We start from the raw sequence: 22174 nt of genomic DNA on the forward strand, positions 1-22174 counted from the left end.
TGAGAAATGGATTGTATCTGCCCTTTCTTTTTTGATCTTCATATGTTGAAATTGTCTTTATCTCATGATGATTCTGCTTTCGAAAAGCAGAGTGCTCTATTTGCTCTTGCTGCTTCAGATAAAGTGCTGAAAAACATTTGAGTCTTTCCCCTCTCTATTCATATATCTTTGATGGGGACTTCTGTAATGAACTTTGCGTGAGTCCAGAATCTGCAGATACATGAAATTTTGGTTCCAAATGGTTGTGTAACTTAACTATTTTCTCTGCAACTTTTGTAAAGATGGTGTCATGACATTGGGATAGACGCGGAGTAGTTCCTGCTTCTGGATTTTCTTTCAGTGCACAGCAAATTTGGAGAGTCATTAAGGAGAACAAGGACCTTGACCTACCTGTGCGCAAGCTGTTGTTTAAATACAGTACTGCTTTTTTTTTTTTTTGGGTTAAATACATATATATTGATTGATGGTTGATTTAATTTGATCATTTATACACGATTCACTGTGTAGGTCATGATTGCCTCTGTACGCGGTGAAGAAATTGCTAATGAGAAATATGCTGCTTTTAGTACAAATGAGGTATCAATATTTCTTTCCATTCAATCCCATAACCATGGGCACTGGGGCAGTCCAAATTATTGACATAATGGAAAATGTTCTGTAATCATTAGGAATAGTGTCAATTGGAGGAGGCTGTGCAATCTGGCTCAATTCAATTCTTGGTAATTGCATTTCAAATCGATTAACTAATTTTATGTGACATTTTTATTTTGAGTTGCTCAGTTATTGAACAATGAATACCATGTTTATGCTATGTAAGCTTTATACTAACCATCTTTAACTTTTTATGCATTTTGACAATATTTTATCTTAAACTTTAATTCTTGGCATTCATATAATTGTTTAAATGATTGTTTTCACGGTTAAAAAAGATACTGCTGCAGAAGTAGCTAAGAAAGGGGAACAAGAGCGGCAGTAGGAGCTACAGCCATTCCCCCATGGTGGTCAGTTCAACATACTTCTAGTGTGGCTGATGTGCTTGTGCAGGTGAATTAACTCCCAGGTCTAAATTAGTACTTTTGATTTGATTGAGGCTGGTGGTAGTTTGCTAATTGCTTACATTAGCGATAACGAGTTCTAGAAGATACTATTCTAGGTCTCATTCTCACTGCAGGTCTAGGTCTAGGTCTAGGTCGCCTTCCAACTGTCCCACATAGAGGCTTTGCTTGCTGAGAAATTTCACTACCGCATGTGCATAAAGACTTATGAGGTTTTTGGATAGAAACAAAATCATGATTTTAAAAACGTTTTTATAGTATATAAAGTAAATATGTAGAAGAGTTTGTCTTAATTTGCAGAAAAGTGCTTCTGAGAAGTGCTTTTTGAGTTACCCAAACACCTCCTTATTCTAATAGCTGCCATTTCAGTTATAGGAGCCATGACGAAACTGGCTCAAATCTCTCCCACTTTTCAGTTATCCCCATAATAATAGTGAGTGAAAATAGAAGTATCTATTGATTCTTCATTTGCAGTATGCTTTTAGAGATATTTCTTGCTTGATTATGTGTCACCGGATTCGTTTATACGTGGATTGAAATTAGATGCCTTTTCAAGTGATTTTAAAAGGCGTTCTTCAACATTGCTCTGATTCAAGTATATATCGTAAACCGAACTGAAAAAAAACACAAAAGAGAAATCTCGTCCAAGCCCATGAGCTTATCCCGCTAATAAACAATAAATCTCGTCCAAGCCCATTAGCTTATCAGCAGCGAATTTGTTTAGTTGGTACAATACCCTGCTCTGGACTCGTCGCACCGTTTCTCAAGTATATATTAGGCATACGTAACGTAATATTGGACGAAAGTAATTATTAATAATTAATAAAAGGATGATTCTTGCGGCACTTGTCTGTGCTCAAAGACAGCCTGAGAAGAGACGCACCATGCTTGAGGTGGTAGACCTGCTAAAAGGAGGACATAAGGATAAGTTATCTGATTTAGAAAAGAATGAATTGTTCAGAAACCCTCCAGCTTTAGAAGCCAATGATGGGGCATCAGTTGCTGAAGATAGTTCAGACTTCATATCAGAAGAGAAGGAATCAACGTTTGAGATGAAAGAGAGTCGTGGGCTATAGTCTTGGCAAAAATAGCTTAAACCATGCACATTTTGTATTGTATTTATACATATTGTAAAGCTCTCTCAACTTGCAGTTTATTGTTATCGCGATCCAGAAAGGAAGCATGAGTTTATTCATGTTGGAGGTTTGAGTGCATGTTGGCTTTGTCTTGTTTAGAGTAACTGATATTTGTGCAGTGTTTGTTTATTTTTTCTTGACATGATTTTATATTACAATTTATATTATGGTGTCAAATACATTAAAAATTAATTTAGAATACTCAGTATTACTAAAAAAATATTTTGAGTATTGGATACTACTAATCAAATTTTTAATACAAAATATATTTTCAGAGTGTTGAATGCATCAAAAATTAGTTTAGAATATTTAGCATTATCAGAAAAATAATTGACACTTAACTCCTTTTCAAATTATTACCTATTTTATTTTGTTCTAGTTTTTGCATCCATCATACTATATATTCCTCTAGTCTTAAATATAATATTCATTTTGTAGTATAATTTACATTATAAAATAAGTTCTATATTTAAAAACGAAGAAGTATAACAAGTATCTAAAATGTTAATAGTTGGTGAATTGGCGGGGTTTTGGCGTAGGAAATAGGTGGCAGCATTACAAAAGTTTTTTAAAAAAAAAAATTGCATGACGCAGAGCTCGTTCTTTGCAAAATCGAGTTCTGTGTTATTTTAAAAATTGTTCCTTCTAATAATGATTTTGACGGTAGTATTTGAGTAAATAATTTTTATTATATAGTTTCTTGATAATATTAATTACTGTTCATAGCATTTTGGTTAAAAAGCCAAATAATGACAATTAGGATGCAAGAAATTGATTTAATAACAGTTTTAAAAAGATTGCTGGCAAATTAATTGCAATATTTTCATTATTTTGACTGTAGAATAATGTCAACAAAGCATCATATATATATTGTATAATTTAGAATATATTCAAGTCACTTTAAACTTGAAACTAATTTCTATTAAGCCGAGAACATAAAAATTAAAACAATCCTAATAAGTGCACTTCTTGATATTTGAACTTGAAAATATCATATATTTATATATCAATTTATTTTTTATAGGAAAAATGAAAAAAACACTTATTAAATTTTAAAAGGACAAATATATGATTTTGATTGATTTTCAAATGTCAAAATTATTACAAGAGTGATCAAAATTATTACAGAAGCATAACCTATTTATTATTTTAAAATTTAATACGTTGAAAGACAGAAACGTGGTGCGGAGATGCCAGTGAATCTGTAAGAATTCTACAGTAATAATTGATTTTATTTTATTACTTTTTTTGTTTTCAATATAAAACTCATTTTATAATATAATTTATACTATAATTATCAGTTCTTATATTTAGTAACGTCAAAATAATTAATCAAGGAGAGGTGATAGTTCATTTCATTTACTCTGTTAATTGAGTATTTGGGGGAATTACAACCAAATTCCACAGAAGAGAAATGATTACTAAAATGTCCTAATAACAACCTCAACAACCTATAATGACAAGTCTTATAGTGAGAATGACAATATCTGTAACTTGTTTTTTAATTGTTTTCCTTACTTGGGACCTCATTATAATTCTCCCTTGGTATTTTTTCCAGATTCAAAAATGTTTGTACCGGACCTTGTAAAACTTTATCAAAATGTTTAAATTATCGGTAGAGATCATGATGAGTATGTGGGTTGTAATTCAAAATATTTATAATCTGATTGTTGACATTATCCAAATAGGCAGCAAGTAGAGGACAATATTTAATGTGAAGAGAAATACTTAGGTACTCCTAGAGTACTAGCTCATCCATACTCTAGTCAGTAAGAATGCACCAACTCAGATAATTGTAAACATACGGGGCTGCCAACCATTTCTTAATTATTTTGTTGTTTTAAAAAATTAAAAACGGCAAATTCCTCAGCTATCCTTCCTTCCTTCTTTCTCTCCATCCCTTCTCTTTGCCTTTCCCAGGCCACCGTGGAAGCACCACGCATAACCTTAATCTCAGGCTGCTTCTCTCCTCTTTTTTCCAGACTCTTTGTCTTCTCTTTTTGTTCCATCATAGATTTCCTCACTTTCTCCATATATTGACTACCTTCAATCAAGAACCACCATTGAAGCGCATCCTCAATCTCTCCCCATTTTATTTCCAAATGCTAAAGACTGCGGTAGATCAATAAAATCACAACAGAGAATGAATGTTGATGATGGTGGTTAAGATGTTAACAATGGCACATGAGAAGAAAGCATTGCTCTTATTCTTCCTCTTTTCTCATTCTTACTGTTAAAATAAAAGCCTTTGTAATTATTAGTGTGTCGTATTACTCAATACGACACCTGCCTTCTTTAACCTTCTTGGTTTTATTTCCTTCTGATTATTGTATAAATAGGTATCAGTCCTTGATTCATAAAGAGGGATCCATGAGATGTACAGTTTTTTAGTTCAATAATACGTGAATTCCCATTCAGTTTCCTTCTGTGTAGTTAATTGATATTGGGCCCAGTATTCAACATGGTACCAGAGCCGAGGGTTTTTCCTTTTTTCAGATAGTAAGCCCAGTTCTTGCCCTAAACCGAGAATCCAATTCTTTCCCAATTCGACAAAGATAGTCTTCCATGGCGGACGAGAAACCTGTGGCCAAAAACCTTCCTTTTACTCATCCCTTATACCTCCATCCATCGGACACACAAGGCGCCTCCATCATCTCTCACGTTCTCATCGATACAGAAAACTACACGGTTTGGAATCGAGTGATGAAGATCGCTCTATTGGGGAAGAATAAACTGGGATTTATTACTGGATCCTACAAGAAGGAGACGCACGACCAGACATTGCACGATCAATGGGAGCGATGTAATGCCGTGGTCTTGTCTTGGATCCTCAATTCACTCTCAAAAGAACTCGCAAATGGGGTTATTTTCTTCCAAAACGCACACCACGTATGGCTAGATCTCAAGGAGAGGTTTGATAAAAAGAATGGAGCTCGAATCTTCACCCTACACCGTGAAATCACCTCCTTGAGGTAGGGATCCCTCTCAGTCACCGCATATTTCTCAAAGTTGAAGGAACTTTGGGAAGAACAGTCGGCATTAGTTAGTCTCCCTTCTTGTACATGCAAGACCTCAAGGACCTATGCTCAAATCATTCAAGAATAAAAGCTTCTTTAGTTCTTGATGGGCCTCAATGACTCGTATCATCATGCAAGAAGCCAAATCCTCCTGATGAATCCCCTGCCAAGAGTGAATGAAGCTTATGCCATGATCATTCAGGATGAGACTCAGAGATCGATTTTGCTAACAATGACAAGCCGTCCCCAGGGAAGGAATCGCAATGGTCGCCAGGGGATGTGGTCGTGGAAGAGGCCACGGATGAGGGGAAAGCAATCTTGAATGTACACACTACAAAAGGAAAGGACATCTGAGGGAAAATTGTAACCGGATAGTTGGGTACCCTCCTAACTTCAGAGGAAACAAAACCAAACAGAACAAGGAATCAGGACAAGCTGTGTCTAATTCACCTCATGATCCAGAAGCACATGCCAATGAAGCGGCCACGGTAGCACCAAGTTTTACCAACGAGTAATACCAAAAAATCCTGGAGCTTCTTCAGAAGGAATTAGAGACCACGGTTCATGCCCTGACTGGTACAGGTTTGGCAATTCCTAATACCTATAATGTATCTTATCTTAATTGGATTCTGGATTTTGGAGCCACAATACATATGGTAGGAAGCCTAGACTTACTTGAGAACTATAGGGTTTATGATGGTCCTGTTCAGTCTATCAAATACTTGATGAAAATTGTGTGCCTGTAACTCATATAGGAACAGCTAGAATATCTAATGATATAGTCATCTCAGATGTCTTGCATGCTCCTCTGCTTAAATTCAATCTCACATCAATCTCTAAATTTACAAAGGAGTATAAATGCATTGTTTCCTTTTTCCCTAACCTCTGTGTAATGCAGGGCCTTCAGGATGACAAGATGAGGATGATTGGTAAAGAGATTAGTAGTTTATACTAAAAAATTGCTAGATCTAGTTATGTTGCTAATATTGTCCAAAATGGTTATAGAATTAATGGTAGTTCTGAGGTTTGTCTTTGGCACCAAAGATTGGGACATGCCCTTTTTTTTGTTATGAAGCATATGAATTTTGTAATAAAGGAAAGTTCTTTGATAAATAAAGGTGGTGATGTCTGTGCTCAGTCGAAGCAAATGAACTTCCCTGTTACTACTAGTTGTATAAAAATTAAGAAGTTTTTGAGCTTTTACATATTGATGTTTGGGGTCCATATAGGACTCCAACACATCATAGATATCAGTACTTCCTGACCATAGTCGATGATTTCTCTAGAGGGACTTGGATTTTTTTAATGAGAAATAAATCTGAATCATTTATGCATATTAAGAATTTCTCTGCCTACATATCAACTCAATTTCACATGCATGTTAAGAGAATTAGAAGTGACAATGGATTAAAATTTAAGAATAATGAATTGAGAAGTTTTTTGCAAGAAAAGGGTATTATCCATGAAACCTCTTGTCCCTGTACTCCGGAACAAAATAGAGTGGTTGAAAGAAAACACAGAACTATAATGCAAATAACCAGAAGTTTAATGTTGGAATCAAATGTTCCTGTAGAATATTGGGGTGAGTGTTTAAAAATGGCTGTTTATTTGGTAAACAGAATTCCTTCCAAAATATTAGGATACAAATCACCCTATGAGAAGATTTATGGAACCAAACCTAATTTGAATAATTTGAAATTTTTCAGTTCTCTAGCTTATGCCACAGATCTTAGGGTTACTGATAAACTGCAACCTAGAGCCATTCCTTGTATTTTTCTAGAATACCATGAAAATCAAAAGGGTTTTGTCCTCCTTGACTTAAACGCAAAAACAATTTTGGTAAGTCAACATGTAAATTTCTTTGAAAATAAGTTTCCCTTTAAGGATGCTATGAGAAAAGAGGAAGGGGGAGTTAATCAAGACTTGAAAGAAATGTTCTGGTTTGAACCAGAAATTATACAGATGCAAAATAGTACAAGAATTCCAACTAATAATGAAATCAATGGCGAAGATCATGAATTAACAAATATAAATGAAACAAATGGTTTTCATGACCAAAATGAAGTCAACAATCAACCTCAACCTGTCCCAACTAGGCCTATTAGGGATAGAAGGCCCCCTATCTAGTCCAATGATTATGTTTGTTCCCTCCTTACTTCTGGAACTGAATAGGAACAGCAGCAGAAGCAATTAAGTATCCCATTCACAACTACTTGTCTTACTCTAATATCTCTCTTGATTATATATGTTTTCTCAATGCCACTGACTCTGTATCTAAACCAACAAAATATCAGCAAGCAGCTACAGATGAAAATTGGATAACGGCAAAGAAAAACAAAATAGAGGCTCTTAAGAGCAACCATCCTTAGGACATAGTCCCATTGCCCAAAGGTAAAAGGCCCATAGGATATAAGTGGGTACATAAAATCAAGTATAATTTTGATGGGAGTATAGATAATTATAAGGCTAAGTTAACTGCTAAAGGATACAATCAAAAAGAGGGGATAGACTATCATGAAACGTTTTTCCCTGTGGTTAAAATGTTTACTATTCTATTAGTATTGAAATTGGTTGCTGTAAATAAATGGAACTTGTTCCAAATGGATGTACATAATGCATTTTTGCATGGAGACCTTGATGAGAAAGTGTATATGTCAATTCCTGAGGGATTTGACATTAAGGTGGAGAACATGGTATGCAAATTAAGAAAGTCTCTCTATGGTTTGAAACAAGCCTCTAGACAATGGAATCAAAAGTTGTCACAGGCTTTGAAATTAGGGGATTTCAAACAAACTAGGAATGATTATTCCTTATTCATTAAGAACTATGATGATGGTATTGTTTTAATTCTGGTTTATGTTGATGATCTTTTGATAATTGGAAGTTCAGAAAAAGGAATTAAACATGCAAAAGGTTTTCTACATAATACTTTCAAAATTAAGGAGCTTGGATTAATGAAATACTTTCTTAATATAGAAATGGCTAAGTCTGAAAAAGGGATAGTGTTATCTCAAAAGAAATATGTCCTAGATTTACTTTTTGAAATAGAAATGAGTGGGTGCAAGCCCTTGGCAGTTCCCTTTCCATAGAACCTCAAATTTATGCCCTATGAAAAGGGTAAAAGCAAGAAGGAGGAGTTGTTGAGCAATCCAGAGAGTTACAGAACATTAATTGGTAAGTTAATATACCTAACTATGACCAGACCTGACATTTCTTTTTGTGTGTAGATTTTAAGTCAATTTATGCACTGTCCAACCAAAGCACATGTGGGTGTTGTAAGAGGAGTGCTGAGATATCTAAAGGGACGTCCTGGACTTGGCATATTTCTAAGTTTAGAGGGAAGACTTAAATTGGAGTGCTATTGAGACTTTGATTGGGCTTCATGTGGTATAATGAGGTACTCAGTTACTGGATATTTACTAAAGTTTGCTAGATCTTTAGTAATGTGGAAGACAAAGAAGCAAAACACAGTTTTCAAGTCTTTTGCTGAGGCCGAATACAGGGCGTTGAGCATGGCTACATCTGAGATTGTATAGGCATTGGGACTACTTAAAGATCTGAGAATTCAGCATCAGGAACCAGTGAATGTTTTCTGTGACAGCCAGGCGGCTATTCATATAGCAGCTAATCTAGTTTATCGTGAGCGTACTAAACACATAGAGGTAGACTACCACTTCATTAGAGAAAAGTGGGAACTGAAGCAAATTGATTTAAAACATGTAAGGTCTACTGATCAACAGGCAGATATTCTGACCAAGGCAGTTGGGGGAGATGTACAAAGGAAGTTATTAGTCAAGTTAGGGGCTATAGATTTGTACAACCCCAAACTTAAAGGGGAGTGTTAAAATAAAAGCCTTTGTAATTATTAGTATGTCGTATTACTCAACACGACACCTGCCTTCTTTAACCTTCTTGGTTTTATTTCCTTTTGATTATTGTATAAATAGGGATCGGCCCTTGATTCATAAACAGGGGTCCATGAGATGTACAATTTTTTAGTTCAATAATAAGTGAATTCCCATTTAGTGTAGTTAATTGGTATTGGGCCCAGTATTCAACACTTACTCTTCTACTAATATGGCATCCTCCATCACCCTCAATTGTTTTTCGTACATTTCTTTTTGGTGGATCTGGGTTGATATTGTATTTTTAACAGTTATAAAAAAGAAAACACTGAAAGGTAGAGGCCAATAATATAGGGACCTTTCTACTTGATTTGAAAGAGTCTCATTTTTTACAAGGTGATGGAGGTTGGGCTACGTTTCAATGGCAGCAAACCAAAGGAAGAGAGACAGGATGGAGAGAGAAAGAAGAAAGGAAGGGGTATTTCAGGAATTTACTGGCAGCCTAATCATTTTTCAGTTTAAAAAAAACAAATAATAAAAATACTGGGCTGACACATAAATTTAAACTTATCTGACTTGGCATATTCTCATTGGCCAGAACATAGATGAGCTGGTACTCAGAGTATCTAAGTATTTCTCGTATGGGAAAACTAAGAAGATAATGCATGTTTTTTTAATGGGAAAAAAAAGAAACAACTGAACTCCTAACATCAGGTCAAGATGGGGCCGCCAAACTTTCCAAATTCCAAGTTGGATCCACCTTGTAACATTGCTCAATGTTTAAGTTAGTCAAATTAGTGAAGCGCTGAGCTGTTCCTTTATTTGAGTTTGATCCTTTTTTTTTTCCCTATAAAAAATCTGGATGGATTAGGTCCCAAGAGCTTATTAGGATCATAATATGTTTTCAGATTTAAAAAACATTTATAAAGATACTTGCAAATGACCCATTAATAAAATTCTCATATTAATAGCAAGATTCAAACTTATGACATTATGGGTTATAAACTGATTTCTTATCGACTATTACAACTCTTGTTGGTATTTGATCAAAAGTTTTGAATGACCTACTTCGGATTGATTTTATATACTTCCTTTATTTTTTTAAAAAAATATAAAACTCATTTTATGGTGTAATTGATACTACAAAATGAATGAAGGAAGTATTTTTTTTTCCCTTCTCTCATTAAACTTGAAACATCATTATTTTGGGGTTTAAAAATAAAATAATAATAACAATTAGATTTGTGTCTTAATAGCCCTATTTTAATAGATGATGTGTAGTTTCTAAATGAACGTGCGAATTAATTCCGATTTGGACCACTTTTTTTCCGAATCACTATTTCAACTGATTCTTTAAAGTTTGTTTGGTTAAGTGGTAGGATATCAAATAAGCCTATTTAGATCCAAATAAGTGATTATGAATCATGTTTGTCTTGTTTGAATAATTTTTAAATCATGATTTTACCATTCTACTGCATTTTTAGGATTAGCAATAAGGAGTAGCTTATGCGTTTGAAAAATTTTGATGAACCTTCAGCAACCAAATTTTCTACAATGTATCCTTCCACATTCTTCCAAAGATCTCTCCTCAAATATTAATTTCATATTGTTTTTAGTAATTATACATCGAGAAACAATTTTAATAAATGAAAACTAAACATAGTCACAATTCTTAAAATCACTTATATAAAAATATCCATATAGAAATTATGATCAACCAATATCATTTATCGCTATTGTTACTTATAAAATTCACGATTATCTAAAATCACAATTATTTACCACTAATCCAAACAGACACTTATTAGGTTAGTTTGGAGTAATACTTGGGGGGTGTTTGAGTGTCATCCCAAACTATGGTTTGGGGAAAGAATGAGCCAAACAGGGAGAAATAATTTGAAACCATGGTTTGGGCCAAAACCATAGTTTCAGGAGAAGTGAATCTATTCTGCTTCTAGCTCAAATTGAAGAGTATGATTGTGCTTGTCAGAGTAGATCTCAACAATAATATGACTTTAACACCCCTCAATTATTTTTTATAACCATATTTAATCTTATATCTTATAAATATATATACACATATTAATTATTTATTAATTACATTATCTTATGTATTATTAATTATGTTGGTAAAAAATACATTATTAACAATTTTATTCCTTCAAATTAAAATATATTATAAAATCTATATTTTATATAATCATCATATTAACTTATGCCTTTTTTTAATAATTTGCATATATAAAAAGTGTTTCTGAAGACAACTATCCAAACACTCTCACTTTATCAAAATCATTTTTTCACAAAATCTATTCTCTTGAGAATCTATTCTCCGGATCTGAACCATGGTTTGAGAGGTGTTTGGATGAAACCAAATCATGGTTTGGAGAATAGCTTCTGGATAATAGATTTTGTGAAAAAGTGATTTTGAGAAGTGATAGTGTTTGGATAGTTGTTATCAAAAGCACTTTTTATATATAAATTACTAAAAAAGACATAAGCTAATATAATAATTACATAAAAGATAGATTTTATGATATATTTTAATTTGAAGAAATAAAATTGTTGATAATATATTTTTTACCAACATAATTAATAATATATAAGATAATATAATTAATATGTGTATATATATTTATAAGATATAAGATTAAATATGTTTATAAAAAAATAATTGAGGGATATTAAAGTCATATTATTGTTGAGATCTACTTTGACAGGCACAATTATACTCTCCAATTTAAACCAGAAGTAGAATAGATTCACTTTTCCTGAAACTATGGTTTTGACTCAAACCATGGTTTCGAAGTATTTTTTTAAAAGTGACATCTCATCCAAATCATAGTTTTGGAGAGCATCCAAACATGCCCTTGATTTTATCCAAGCACCTTTTTAGGTTGAGCGTGGGAGTCCAAACGATGTGTTCAAAGAATAACTATAGGTTTATAATGCAACCAAGAAAGTTTCAAAGGGCACATCCTAATTTCAAGATTCTCCTTGGATGTCTCTCCTGCCATCATTAAAATTTCTTAGATCTTGTATCAACCACGTCCTTTGCGACAGGCGTCAGTGAATTAATTTAACAAGATGAACCGAACGAATATAAGCATTTGTAATCATTCTCCATCAAATCATTTATCAAAGTACATGAAAAGAAAGTTTTGAAAATTTTTATATTTTGACTTTTCATAAGTAAGTGACATTTTAATTTTATCACTCCTTCTAATTTAGCATTTAATTAATCAGTATAAAAATTGGAAAAAAATGCATTTTGATATTATCAAGTGATACGATATTTTGATTCAATCATTTGATTTGGTCATCATTGAAATATTTACAATATTTGTTTATTTTTATCATATTTCTGTCTAAAATGTAACATCATTCCCATCAGTAATGAATTATTTCACTTCCTATTATTTGGTCACTTCAAACAATTTAATCCAGCAGAACAAGTTTTCAAGTAAGCAAATCATTGCTGGGCGGAGAAATAGAAAAACAACTTACGCAATCTATTAAGAAATAAGGGGGGAAAAAACAAAATTGATCAACAAAATTTTAAGAATTTTAAAATTAAATTAAAAATGACCGATGTACCAAACTGAAATAAATTTATCCTAAAAGAATCTTTTCTCAAGAGCTTTGCAATTTTAATTATGGTGTAAAATAATTACAAGTCACAGCTGCCACAAGGAGGCCATTGTTTTAGCTTTAGGTGACCCGGAGCGCCGGGGCAACGGTTCATAGAGTTTTGAATTTTATGTTTTGCCCCTATATCTGCTTGAAAACCGAAAAATGGACCCCATTGAAATTGCAAGACGTACCTGTACTTCATCCTGCCCATTCAAGGAATGATTCATTAAACTTTTCGACTTCTTGTACATCATTTCAATGCATCTCCCCAACCAAGCAATACGTGTTCAAATCTCTTGCTGGCTTTTCCAGAAGTCAGAACCCAACTTTCGTCGTAACGTCGCATTGTCCTCTTTTTCCCACAAAACCTTTCCTTCGGTCTCTCTTTTTTTTTTTTTTTTTTGGACTCATCCTTCGGTCTCTCTTGAATCCTCATGTTTCGCACATCGTCCTTGACTCAGTCATCTTTCGCGGTGAAGCGTTCCAGGCAGAGAGAATACGGGAAACGAATCAACTTTTGAACTGAAGGAACGTTAAGATCAAGTTTTGTTTTGTTGGTCAAGTTAAAGCTTGAACTTTGCTTCCTAGGTGGGGCTGACTTGAGAAGCTAGAGATACAGAGGCAGAGAAATAGGAGAAGATGGGATGGGTATGGCTTTTTGCTCAATATTTTTCGGTGCAAAGCGTTCAGAACGGTAAGCTAAGCTAACTGTTCATGCTTCTGTGTTTCTTTTACTTCTTGATTTTGGTGGAAAATGAGAATTAAAGAGGGATTCAAATTCTGGGCTTCTATAAGACTTCTGGTATGAGCTAATTGGTCTGAGTAAGAAACATAAATTGAGCGTTAGTTTGGGTGGTACAAGGTATGATAGACAGATATAATTTAAAGCGCTTTTCTAAGCATTCAATCGCTGAACTGTTTAGAGTATTTCTTTACCTTGAAACCTAAAACCGTTTTAAACTATATTGTGAAGATTCAAGCTTAAATGTACTGTTTTGTGTCTCTTCAATGGGCAATTCAGAGTAGTCTTCTTTATGCAGAAAAGCACGAGGTAAGAAAGTGCCTGCATGGAGAGTCTTTTCTCTGAAGGAACTACACTCAGCAACAAACAATTTTAACTACGATAACAAGCTTGGAGAAGGGGGATTTGGCATTGTATACTGGGGCCAGCTTTGGGATGGATCACAAGTGAGATTAAATAATTTCTCTTCAATTCTTTGTTGCATGCTATAAAATCAGCTTTCGTTTATATTTGTGCTCTATCTCATTATCCTAAATGTGACTAGTTGTGGTAATTTGGTTTTCCACAGAAGTATGCTTACCGATCTGGCTGCTTTCTGCCATAGATGTTCTTTTCTTCTGCTAAGACATGTCTATTTTGGAAAAATGTAGATCCATACTATGTTTTTACTGCGACTTCAGTTGGGCTGTCTTATCTGTTAGTGAACCAAAATGATTTGCTTTTTCTAATATTGGACTTGGATGATTAGTGCTTTTATCCCACAAAAGAATAACTGTTGTTTCTGTTCCCTGGAGGACAGATCTGTAGAGTTCTTGGATAAGGTCATAATGTGGTATCTGTCCCAACAAAATAAAATCACAAGTTGCTAATGCTTTTAATTTCTCTGGTACATAGATGATAGAATAGCATAGTTTTGTTAATTCTCTCCTGTTTCAGAATTCTCTTTGGGGCGTCTTCTTGTCACTTTATACCCTTATATAATCCATGTACATCTCCAGATTGCAGTGAAAAGATTAAAAGCCTGGAGCAACAAAGCAGATATGGAATTTGCTGCCGAAGTTGAGATATTGGCCAGAGTAAGACACAAGAATCTTCTTAGTCTACGTGGCTATTGTGCTGAAGGGCAAGAAAGACTAATTGTGTACGATTATATGCCAAATTTGAGCCTACTCTCCCATCTTCATAGACAGCACTCTCCAGATTGCCTTCTTAATTGGGACAGGCGCATGAATATCGCTATTGGGTCGGCCGAGGGAATTGCGTAAGTGTTCGTTGACCTAAAGAGCGCAGATTCTGACACAGATACAGAGCAACACAATAACATATACTATTTTCGATCCTAAATATAAGTCATTTGCTTCGGAACACCAAACCTAACTTCAAGCAACTTTCTTAATATATATGAGGTGGGCATTTGTGACTTATATTTAAAACTGGAGGTATTATAATTTTAAGATACAATTTAGAGTCTTCCAGTGTGTCTGATAACCTTTTCAATTATTTGTGCTTCACAGCTTATTTTCTGATCTGGTCAGTTTGTTAATTCGACAACATTTTGTTTTCATTCAGATATCTTCACCACCAAGCAACACCCCACATAATCCACAGGGACATCAAATCAAGCAATGTGTTGTTGGATGCAGATTTCCAAGCTCGGGTTGCTGGTTTTGGTTTCGCAAAGCTGATTCCTGATGGGGCAGCCCATGTGACGACAAGAGTTAAGGGAACCCTTGGCTACCTCGCGCCAGAATATGCCGTGCTCGGTAAGGCATCTGAGAGTTGTGATGTCTACAGTTTTGGGATTCTCCTGCTAGAACTTGCCAGTGGCAAGAAACCAATTGAAATACGAAGTACTTCAATGAAGCGATCGATAGCTGATTGGGCACTACCATTGGTTATTGAGAGGAGATATAGTGACCTTGCAGATTCAAAGCTAAAGGGTAATTATGTTGAGGAAGAACTAAAAAGGATGATTCTTGTGGCACTTGTCTGTGCTCAAAGACAGCCTGAGAAGAGACCCACCATGCTTGAGGTGGTAGATCTGCTAAAAGGAGAATATAAGGATAAGTTATCTGATTTAGAAAAGAATGAATTGTTCAGAAACCCTCCAGATTTAGAAGACAATGATGGGGCATCAGTTGCTGAAGATAGTTCAGACTTCATCTCAGAAGTGAAGGAATCAACATTTGAGATGAAAGAGAGTAGTGGGCTATAGTCTTGGCAAAAATAGCTTAAACCATGAACATTTTGTATTGTATTTATACATATTGTAAAGCTCTCTCAACTTGCAGTTTATTGTTATCGCGATCCAGAAAGGAAGCACGAGTTTATTGATGTTGGAGGTTTGAGTGCATGTTGATTTTGTCATGTTTAGAATAACTGATATTTGTGCATTGTTTTTTTTTTTTTTCCTTGACATGATTTTATATTACAATATATATTATGGTGTCAAATACATGAAAAATTAATTTAGAATACTTAGTATTACTAGAAAAAATATTTTGAGTCTTGGATACTACTTAATCAATTTTTAATACAAAATATATTTTTATAGTGTTGAATGCATCAAAAATTAGTTTAGAATATTTAGTGTTGTCGGAAAAATAATTGAAAGTGGCAGACGATGCTTAACTCCTTTTCAAATTATTACCTATTTTATTTTGTTCTAGTTTTGGCAACCATCATACTATATATTCCTCTGTTGGAAGTTTGAGTGCATGCTGGTTTTGTCATGTTTAGAGTAACTGATATTTGTGCAGTGTTTTTTTCCTTTCTTGACATGATTTTGTATTTGGATGTTTTGAAACACTTTATGTGAAACAGGGAACCATAATTTATACTCCTCCGGTTCTAAATGTAAGACCCTTATACTCTCTAGTATAAGGGTCTTACATTTAGGACCGGAGGAGTATTAAAATATAAGTTTCAAGATCTTTACCTTTGAAAACACCTGTATAAAACAAGCATTCGGCTTTTGCAGTTGTCACCTGCACGAATGAATAAGACGCAATGCAGTAAAGCGAGAGAGGAGGCTCATCAGGACGAAAAGTTGGCTAGCAACACGATTCAGGTCAATCAACATATCATTAAGAGTATTTTGAGTACTGTTCATTGAGGCATATTTTCTTTGTGGGCTGCAAGGGATAGAAACAAACTTGGTTGGGCTAAGCTTTAGGTAAGCAGGTCTGTGCTTGCAGTAAATATTTATAGCCTGAACTTGCATATAAGCTTCTTTTTTTTTTTTTTTAGGTTTGAGTTTGAGCTTTTAAAGAGCTTGACAAAGCCTGAAGCCTGTTTAAAGGCCTACTTAAAATGTAGGCCTTTAAATAGGTTTAAAAATCTATACTCTCTAGTTTATGTATAACTCTTCAAACTTATTTAAAAGCTTATGTTATATCTTAAAAGTCTAGAATCTATTTTCACTTGCAATATAAGAGTGTAGCAAGAAAAAAAAAAAGAATGCGTAGTGATAACAGTTTTAAGATCAAGTGAAGATAAGAAAAACTAATCATCTATTGACAAAATAAATACATTTTCTAAAATTAACCAAGCATAACAACTGGGATGTAAAACTGAATTTTACTTTGTTTGGTTTTCTTACACAAATTGGGCATACTCTTTCCACTGAGATTAAAATATTTCATTTAGGCACCACTAAAATTTTCTCTGCAACTTTTGTAAAGATGGTGTCATGACATTGGGATAGACGCGGAGTAGTTCCTGCTTCTGGATTTTCTTTCAGTGCACAGCAAATTTGGAGAGTCATTAAGGAGAACAAGGACCTTGACCTACCTGCGCGCAAGGTGTTGTTTAAGTAGAGTACCGCTTCTTTTTTTTTTGGGGTTAAATACATATATATTGATTGATGGTTGATTTAATTTGATCATTTATACATGATTCACTGTGTAGGTCATGGTTGCTACTGTGCGCGGTGAAGAAATTGCTAATGAGAAATATGCTGCTTTTGGTACAAATGAGGTATCAATATTTCTTTCCATTCAATCCCATAACCATGGGCACTGGGGCAGTCCAAATTATTTACATAATGGAAATTGTTCTGTAATCATTAGGAATGGTGTCAATTGGAGGAGGCTGTGCAATCTGGCCTAATTCCTAGATTTGGGAAAATGCTCAATTCAATTCTTGGTAATTGCCTTTCAGATCTATTGACTAATTTTATGTGGCGTCTTTATTTTGAGTTGCTCAGTTATTGAACAGTGAATACCATGTTTATGCTATGTAAGCTTTACACTAACCTTCTTTAACTTTTTATGCATTTTGACAATATTTTATCTTAAACTTTAATTCTTGGCATTCATATAATTGTTTAAATGATTGCTTTCACAGTTAAAAGATACTGCTGCAGAGAAAAACTTGCTGAAACGTAGCGAGCCGGCTTAGTGGGCATAGGTGTCATAGCCGCAGTAGGAGCTACAGCCATTCCCCCATGGTGGTTAGTCCAACATACTTCCAGTGTGGCTGATGTGCTTGTGCAGTTGAATTAACTCCCAGGTCTAAATTAGTACTTTTGATTTGATTGAGGTTGGTGGTTGTTTGCTAATTGCTTACATTAGGGATAACGAGTTCTAGAAGATACTATTCTAGGTCTCATTCTCGCCCCAGGTCTAGGTCTCTGATAGGACCCTCTTATACACAAACTTACAATGAGACTAAAAGTCCAAAATAAACAGGGAACACTTGAGATTGATAATGGTTTTACTGAATAACAAGGGAGTAGATGACTTTTACACACTGATTCAAAAGCTATATAACCTACAATGGAAGTGACGATTACAAACTAATAAGGAACAGAACAAGATACACAAACAGAACAAGATACTACACAATGGACTGATAAACTTGCCAAACTTTCGAGAGGTTGGCTCTCTCCACCCTAAGGGCCAAGATCACAGTTCAAATTCTCCACCCCCCCGCTGAACCCCAAGAGATGGTTTATAGACCTGAAAAGTGAGTTTCACCACCCCCAATTCATAGACCTTGACTATACCAGTCCTATACCTACCCTACTCCCTATTCTTTCTTCAGAATAGCAAGTCCAGCTTCTGCACAACAAAAAGTAATTTTCCCTTTTTATGCATCTTCCTAAACGTGATCCTATCATTTCCCTCCCCTTAAGCTTCACCTTGTCCTCAAGGTGAAAATTAGAAATAAGGATTGGTGGCTTCATCCCTGTACGGCTTCTTCTCTTGTTTGCTTGTGCACACCAAAAGGAACAAACGAATTCCATTTTGAACCTTTGATGTAGATGATTCAATCCCTTCAATAGATTCTCTAGAATTTATATCAACATAGGCATGGGACTCTTCATAGACAACAAAATCAATTATAGTAGCCCAAGGTTCAATGAAACTCGGCTGAAAACCAGTTGTCATTTTGCTGATAGATACTTTGTCAATAGAAATTGCCGGCAACAATAATTGAACAGATAGAGACTCCTCAAGAAAACCACTATTTCTATCACTGCATTCCACCTCCCCCCAATAATGGACCAGCAATGAAACCATAATATTTTGATAAATGGCCCATTGTGCGTCAAATTCATCACTAGCTTCAGTTAGCAGCTTAAAAACAGCAGAAATAGCTGAAACGTTACGCAGTACAGACGCAAACTTCTCACCTTTAACAACTTGAGTATTGATAATATTTATTAACACCCCCTTACCTGAAATTATGACAGTCCATACAGTAATCTCCAGCACAACGAACCCTTTATCCATTAACAACAATCGAAGTTGAAGATGTGTGGTTATTCTCCCTCGTTTCGTCCATAATTCCCAAAAAACACCTCCAGCCCAGACCCACTCATCAATGTCTTTAACACATAGAGAGGAGTAAACTAGAGGCAATCTAGATTGATGGGAGAATTTGGGTACACCGACTGCCTCATTAAAGCTAAAGAATGGTGCAAAAACAGAAGCAGGTGTTGCCGAAATTTTTTGTAGAAAAACCACGGGCTTCTCACATTTGTTCCTCTCCTTGTTTAGAGTTGTGGCTCTCTCTTTTCTCTGTGTCTCGGCATTAGATAGGGAAGAAAACACACCTGTGCCGCTAAGCTCGTCTCAAAAAGTCTCTTCAACTAAACCAAGGCGCTTGCATGTAGAAGAGAAATAAGCACATGCCTCTCTTTTTGCTGTACCTCTGTTGAATGGGTGATAAAAGACGGTTGGCTTAATGGTAGTGGCTAGCAGAAGCGAAACAGTAACAATCCCATTCCTCTTCCCTGCTTCTATTCCATACACTAGTCGCACATCACAAACTCTTCTACAGCGCTTTTTCTTAGAATTTTCGGTATCCCAAATTCTATGTTTCTTTCTCCACTGTTTCGCTGCCTCTGAGCTCTTCAAGTCGCCGCTAGCGAACACAGAAGAAGAAGAAGAAACGTTCCCCTGTTTGATTTCGTTTTGTCGAATTTTTTGAACTTGCGATCGCGAAAACCATTCCCCTGTTGGTCTCAGTCACGTGCGCTACTCTTGAGTAATAGGGCTGGGCCAAACTTAACTCAGGCCCAAGTGTGGAGTGTTGGGTTATGTTAACCCTAAAGCCTCTTTTGTCATCATTTGACTGCAATGACTCGTTTCGGCGCCGTTGGCTTCTCACGACTGCAACGCTGCCCCTGCCCCCACCTGTCTCTTCTGGAACCACTTTGCTGTCATTGATATCAACTTTTACCCAGTCTCTCCCCTGCTTGTCATATTCCCAACGTTGTGCCCGAACTCTCTCAACATCCCATCCTTCCTTCATCTCGTTATTTGATTTTTTTTGCTTTTCTTTTGGATTGTCACGATAGATTTCTTCAAACTTTTCTTCTGGCAAAAGAGGTTGTAATTTGAGTTGATGTTCAGCCTCACGTCCTTTATCTACTTTTTCCTTGGTTGTGGCTTCCTTTGGCCTCATGAAATCACTTCTATTAGCATGGGAGGACTTTGGTAACGTTACAGGCTGTAACTTAGGTTGAGCTTCTTCAATCTTCTCCTCAAGTGAAAAAGATGACAGCTCAAATTGTTGTTCAGGAGTAGTCTCTTTCTTTCCTTCTTCTTGCTCATCTGGTTCCTTCTCATCTTTTTGCTCTTCTGCTACCTCATCGTCAACCTCCATTTTTGCCTCTGACTTTTCCTCTGCTTCCACAATTTATTCTCTTCATGTTCTTTTCTCACTCTTCTGTCCTCAGTTCTTGTTTGGTGGAGAATCTTTTTATTACCTCTCTTTTGAGCTCACTCCAACTTTGTATGCTTCCTCGGGTGTCAAACCAAATAAGCCAGTTCATAGCTCTTCCCCAAAGACATGCTACTGCACCTCCAGCTTCTCATCCTCTGCTATGGAGTTGTCAAGAAATACTTTTCCATGCAAAAGAGCCATCCAAAGGGATCCCCTCCGAATAGAAGGGTAGTGTTTTTGTACCACCTTTCATCCTTCACCACCATTCTTCTTACTACAGCCTAAGGATCCACTGCTCTGATACCAAATGATAGGACCCTCTTATACACAAACTTACATGAGACTAAAAGTCCAAAATAAACAGGGAACACTTGAGATTGATAATGGTTTTACTGAATAACAAGGGAGTAGATGACTTTTACAACACTGATTCAAAAGCTATATAACTACAATGGAAGTGACGATTACAAACTAAAAGGAACAGAACAAGATACACAAACAGAACAAATACTACACAATGGACTGATAAACTTGCCAAACTTTCGAGAGGTTGGCTCTCTCCACCCTAAGGGCCAAGATCACAGTTCAAATTCTCCACCCCCCCGCTGAACCCCAAAGAGATGGTTTATAGACCTGAAAGTGAGTTTCATATCACCCCCACCAATTCATAGACTTGACTATACCAGTCCTGTACCTACCCTACTCCCTATTCTTTCTTCAGATAGCAGTCCAGCTCTGCACAACAAAAAGTAATTTTTCCTTTTTATGCATCTCCTAAACTTGATCCTATCAGTCTCGGTCGCCTTCCAACTCTCCACGTAGAGGCTTTGGCTTGTTTGAGAAATTTCACTGCCGCATGCGCACCAAGATTAGGGAGTGTTTGGATAGAAACAAAAATCATGGTTTTTAAAAATGTTTTTATGATATACGAAGTAAATATGTAAAGAAGTTGCCTTGATTTGCAGAAAAGTGTTTCTGAGAAATGTTTTTGAGGTTACCTAAACATCCCCTTGTTCTAATAGCTACAGGAGCCATGACGAAACTGGCGCAAACCTTCCCCCCTTTTCAGTCATCCCCACAATAATAATGAGTGAAAATAGAAGCATCATATTGATTCTTCATTTGTAGTATGCTTTTTGCGATATTTCTTGCTTGATTATGTATCACACCGGATTCGTTTTATACGTGGATTGAAATTAAATGCCTTTTCAAGTGATTTTAAAAGGCATTCTTCAATATTGCTCTGATTCAAGTATATATCATAAACTGAACTGAACAAAAAAACACAAAAGAAAAATCTCGTCCAAGCCCATCAGTTTACCCCCTAATAAACAGTAAATCTCGTCCAAGCCCATTAGCTTATCAGCAGCGAATTTGTTTAGTTGGTACAGTACCCTGCTCCGGACTCGTCGCGCCGTTTTCTCAAGTATATATAAGGCCTACAGAACGTAATATTGGACGAAAGTAATTATTAATAATTAATAAATTAACTTTTTTGGCCAAAAATAATTAATAATTAACTACTCCGTCCCATCCTTTTTTATAAGAAAATTTTTCAAAGGGATTGCTT

The 22174-nt window shown here is 35.5% G+C and overlaps 1 protein-coding gene across 1 annotated transcript; it reads left to right on the forward strand.

The window, feature by feature from the left end:
* Window positions 1-13330: 13330 nt before the first annotated feature.
* Window positions 13331-15739, forward strand: LOC114724229 (PTI1-like tyrosine-protein kinase At3g15890). Its single transcript, XM_028910546.1, has 4 exons — window positions 13331-13380; window positions 13727-13874; window positions 14427-14689; window positions 14998-15739. Exons 1-4 carry the CDS (start codon window positions 13331-13333, stop codon window positions 15641-15643), a joined length of 1107 nt encoding a protein of 368 aa, XP_028766379.1. The 3' UTR covers window positions 15644-15739.
* The last annotated feature ends 6435 nt before the right edge of the window (window positions 15740-22174 follow it).

Source organism: Neltuma alba, unplaced genomic scaffold (genome assembly GCF_004799145.2).
Source record: "Neltuma alba isolate B1F8T4 unplaced genomic scaffold, ASM479914v2 tig00012180_pilon, whole genome shotgun sequence".
Classification (NCBI taxonomy): Eukaryota; Viridiplantae; Streptophyta; class Magnoliopsida; order Fabales; family Fabaceae; genus Neltuma; species Neltuma alba.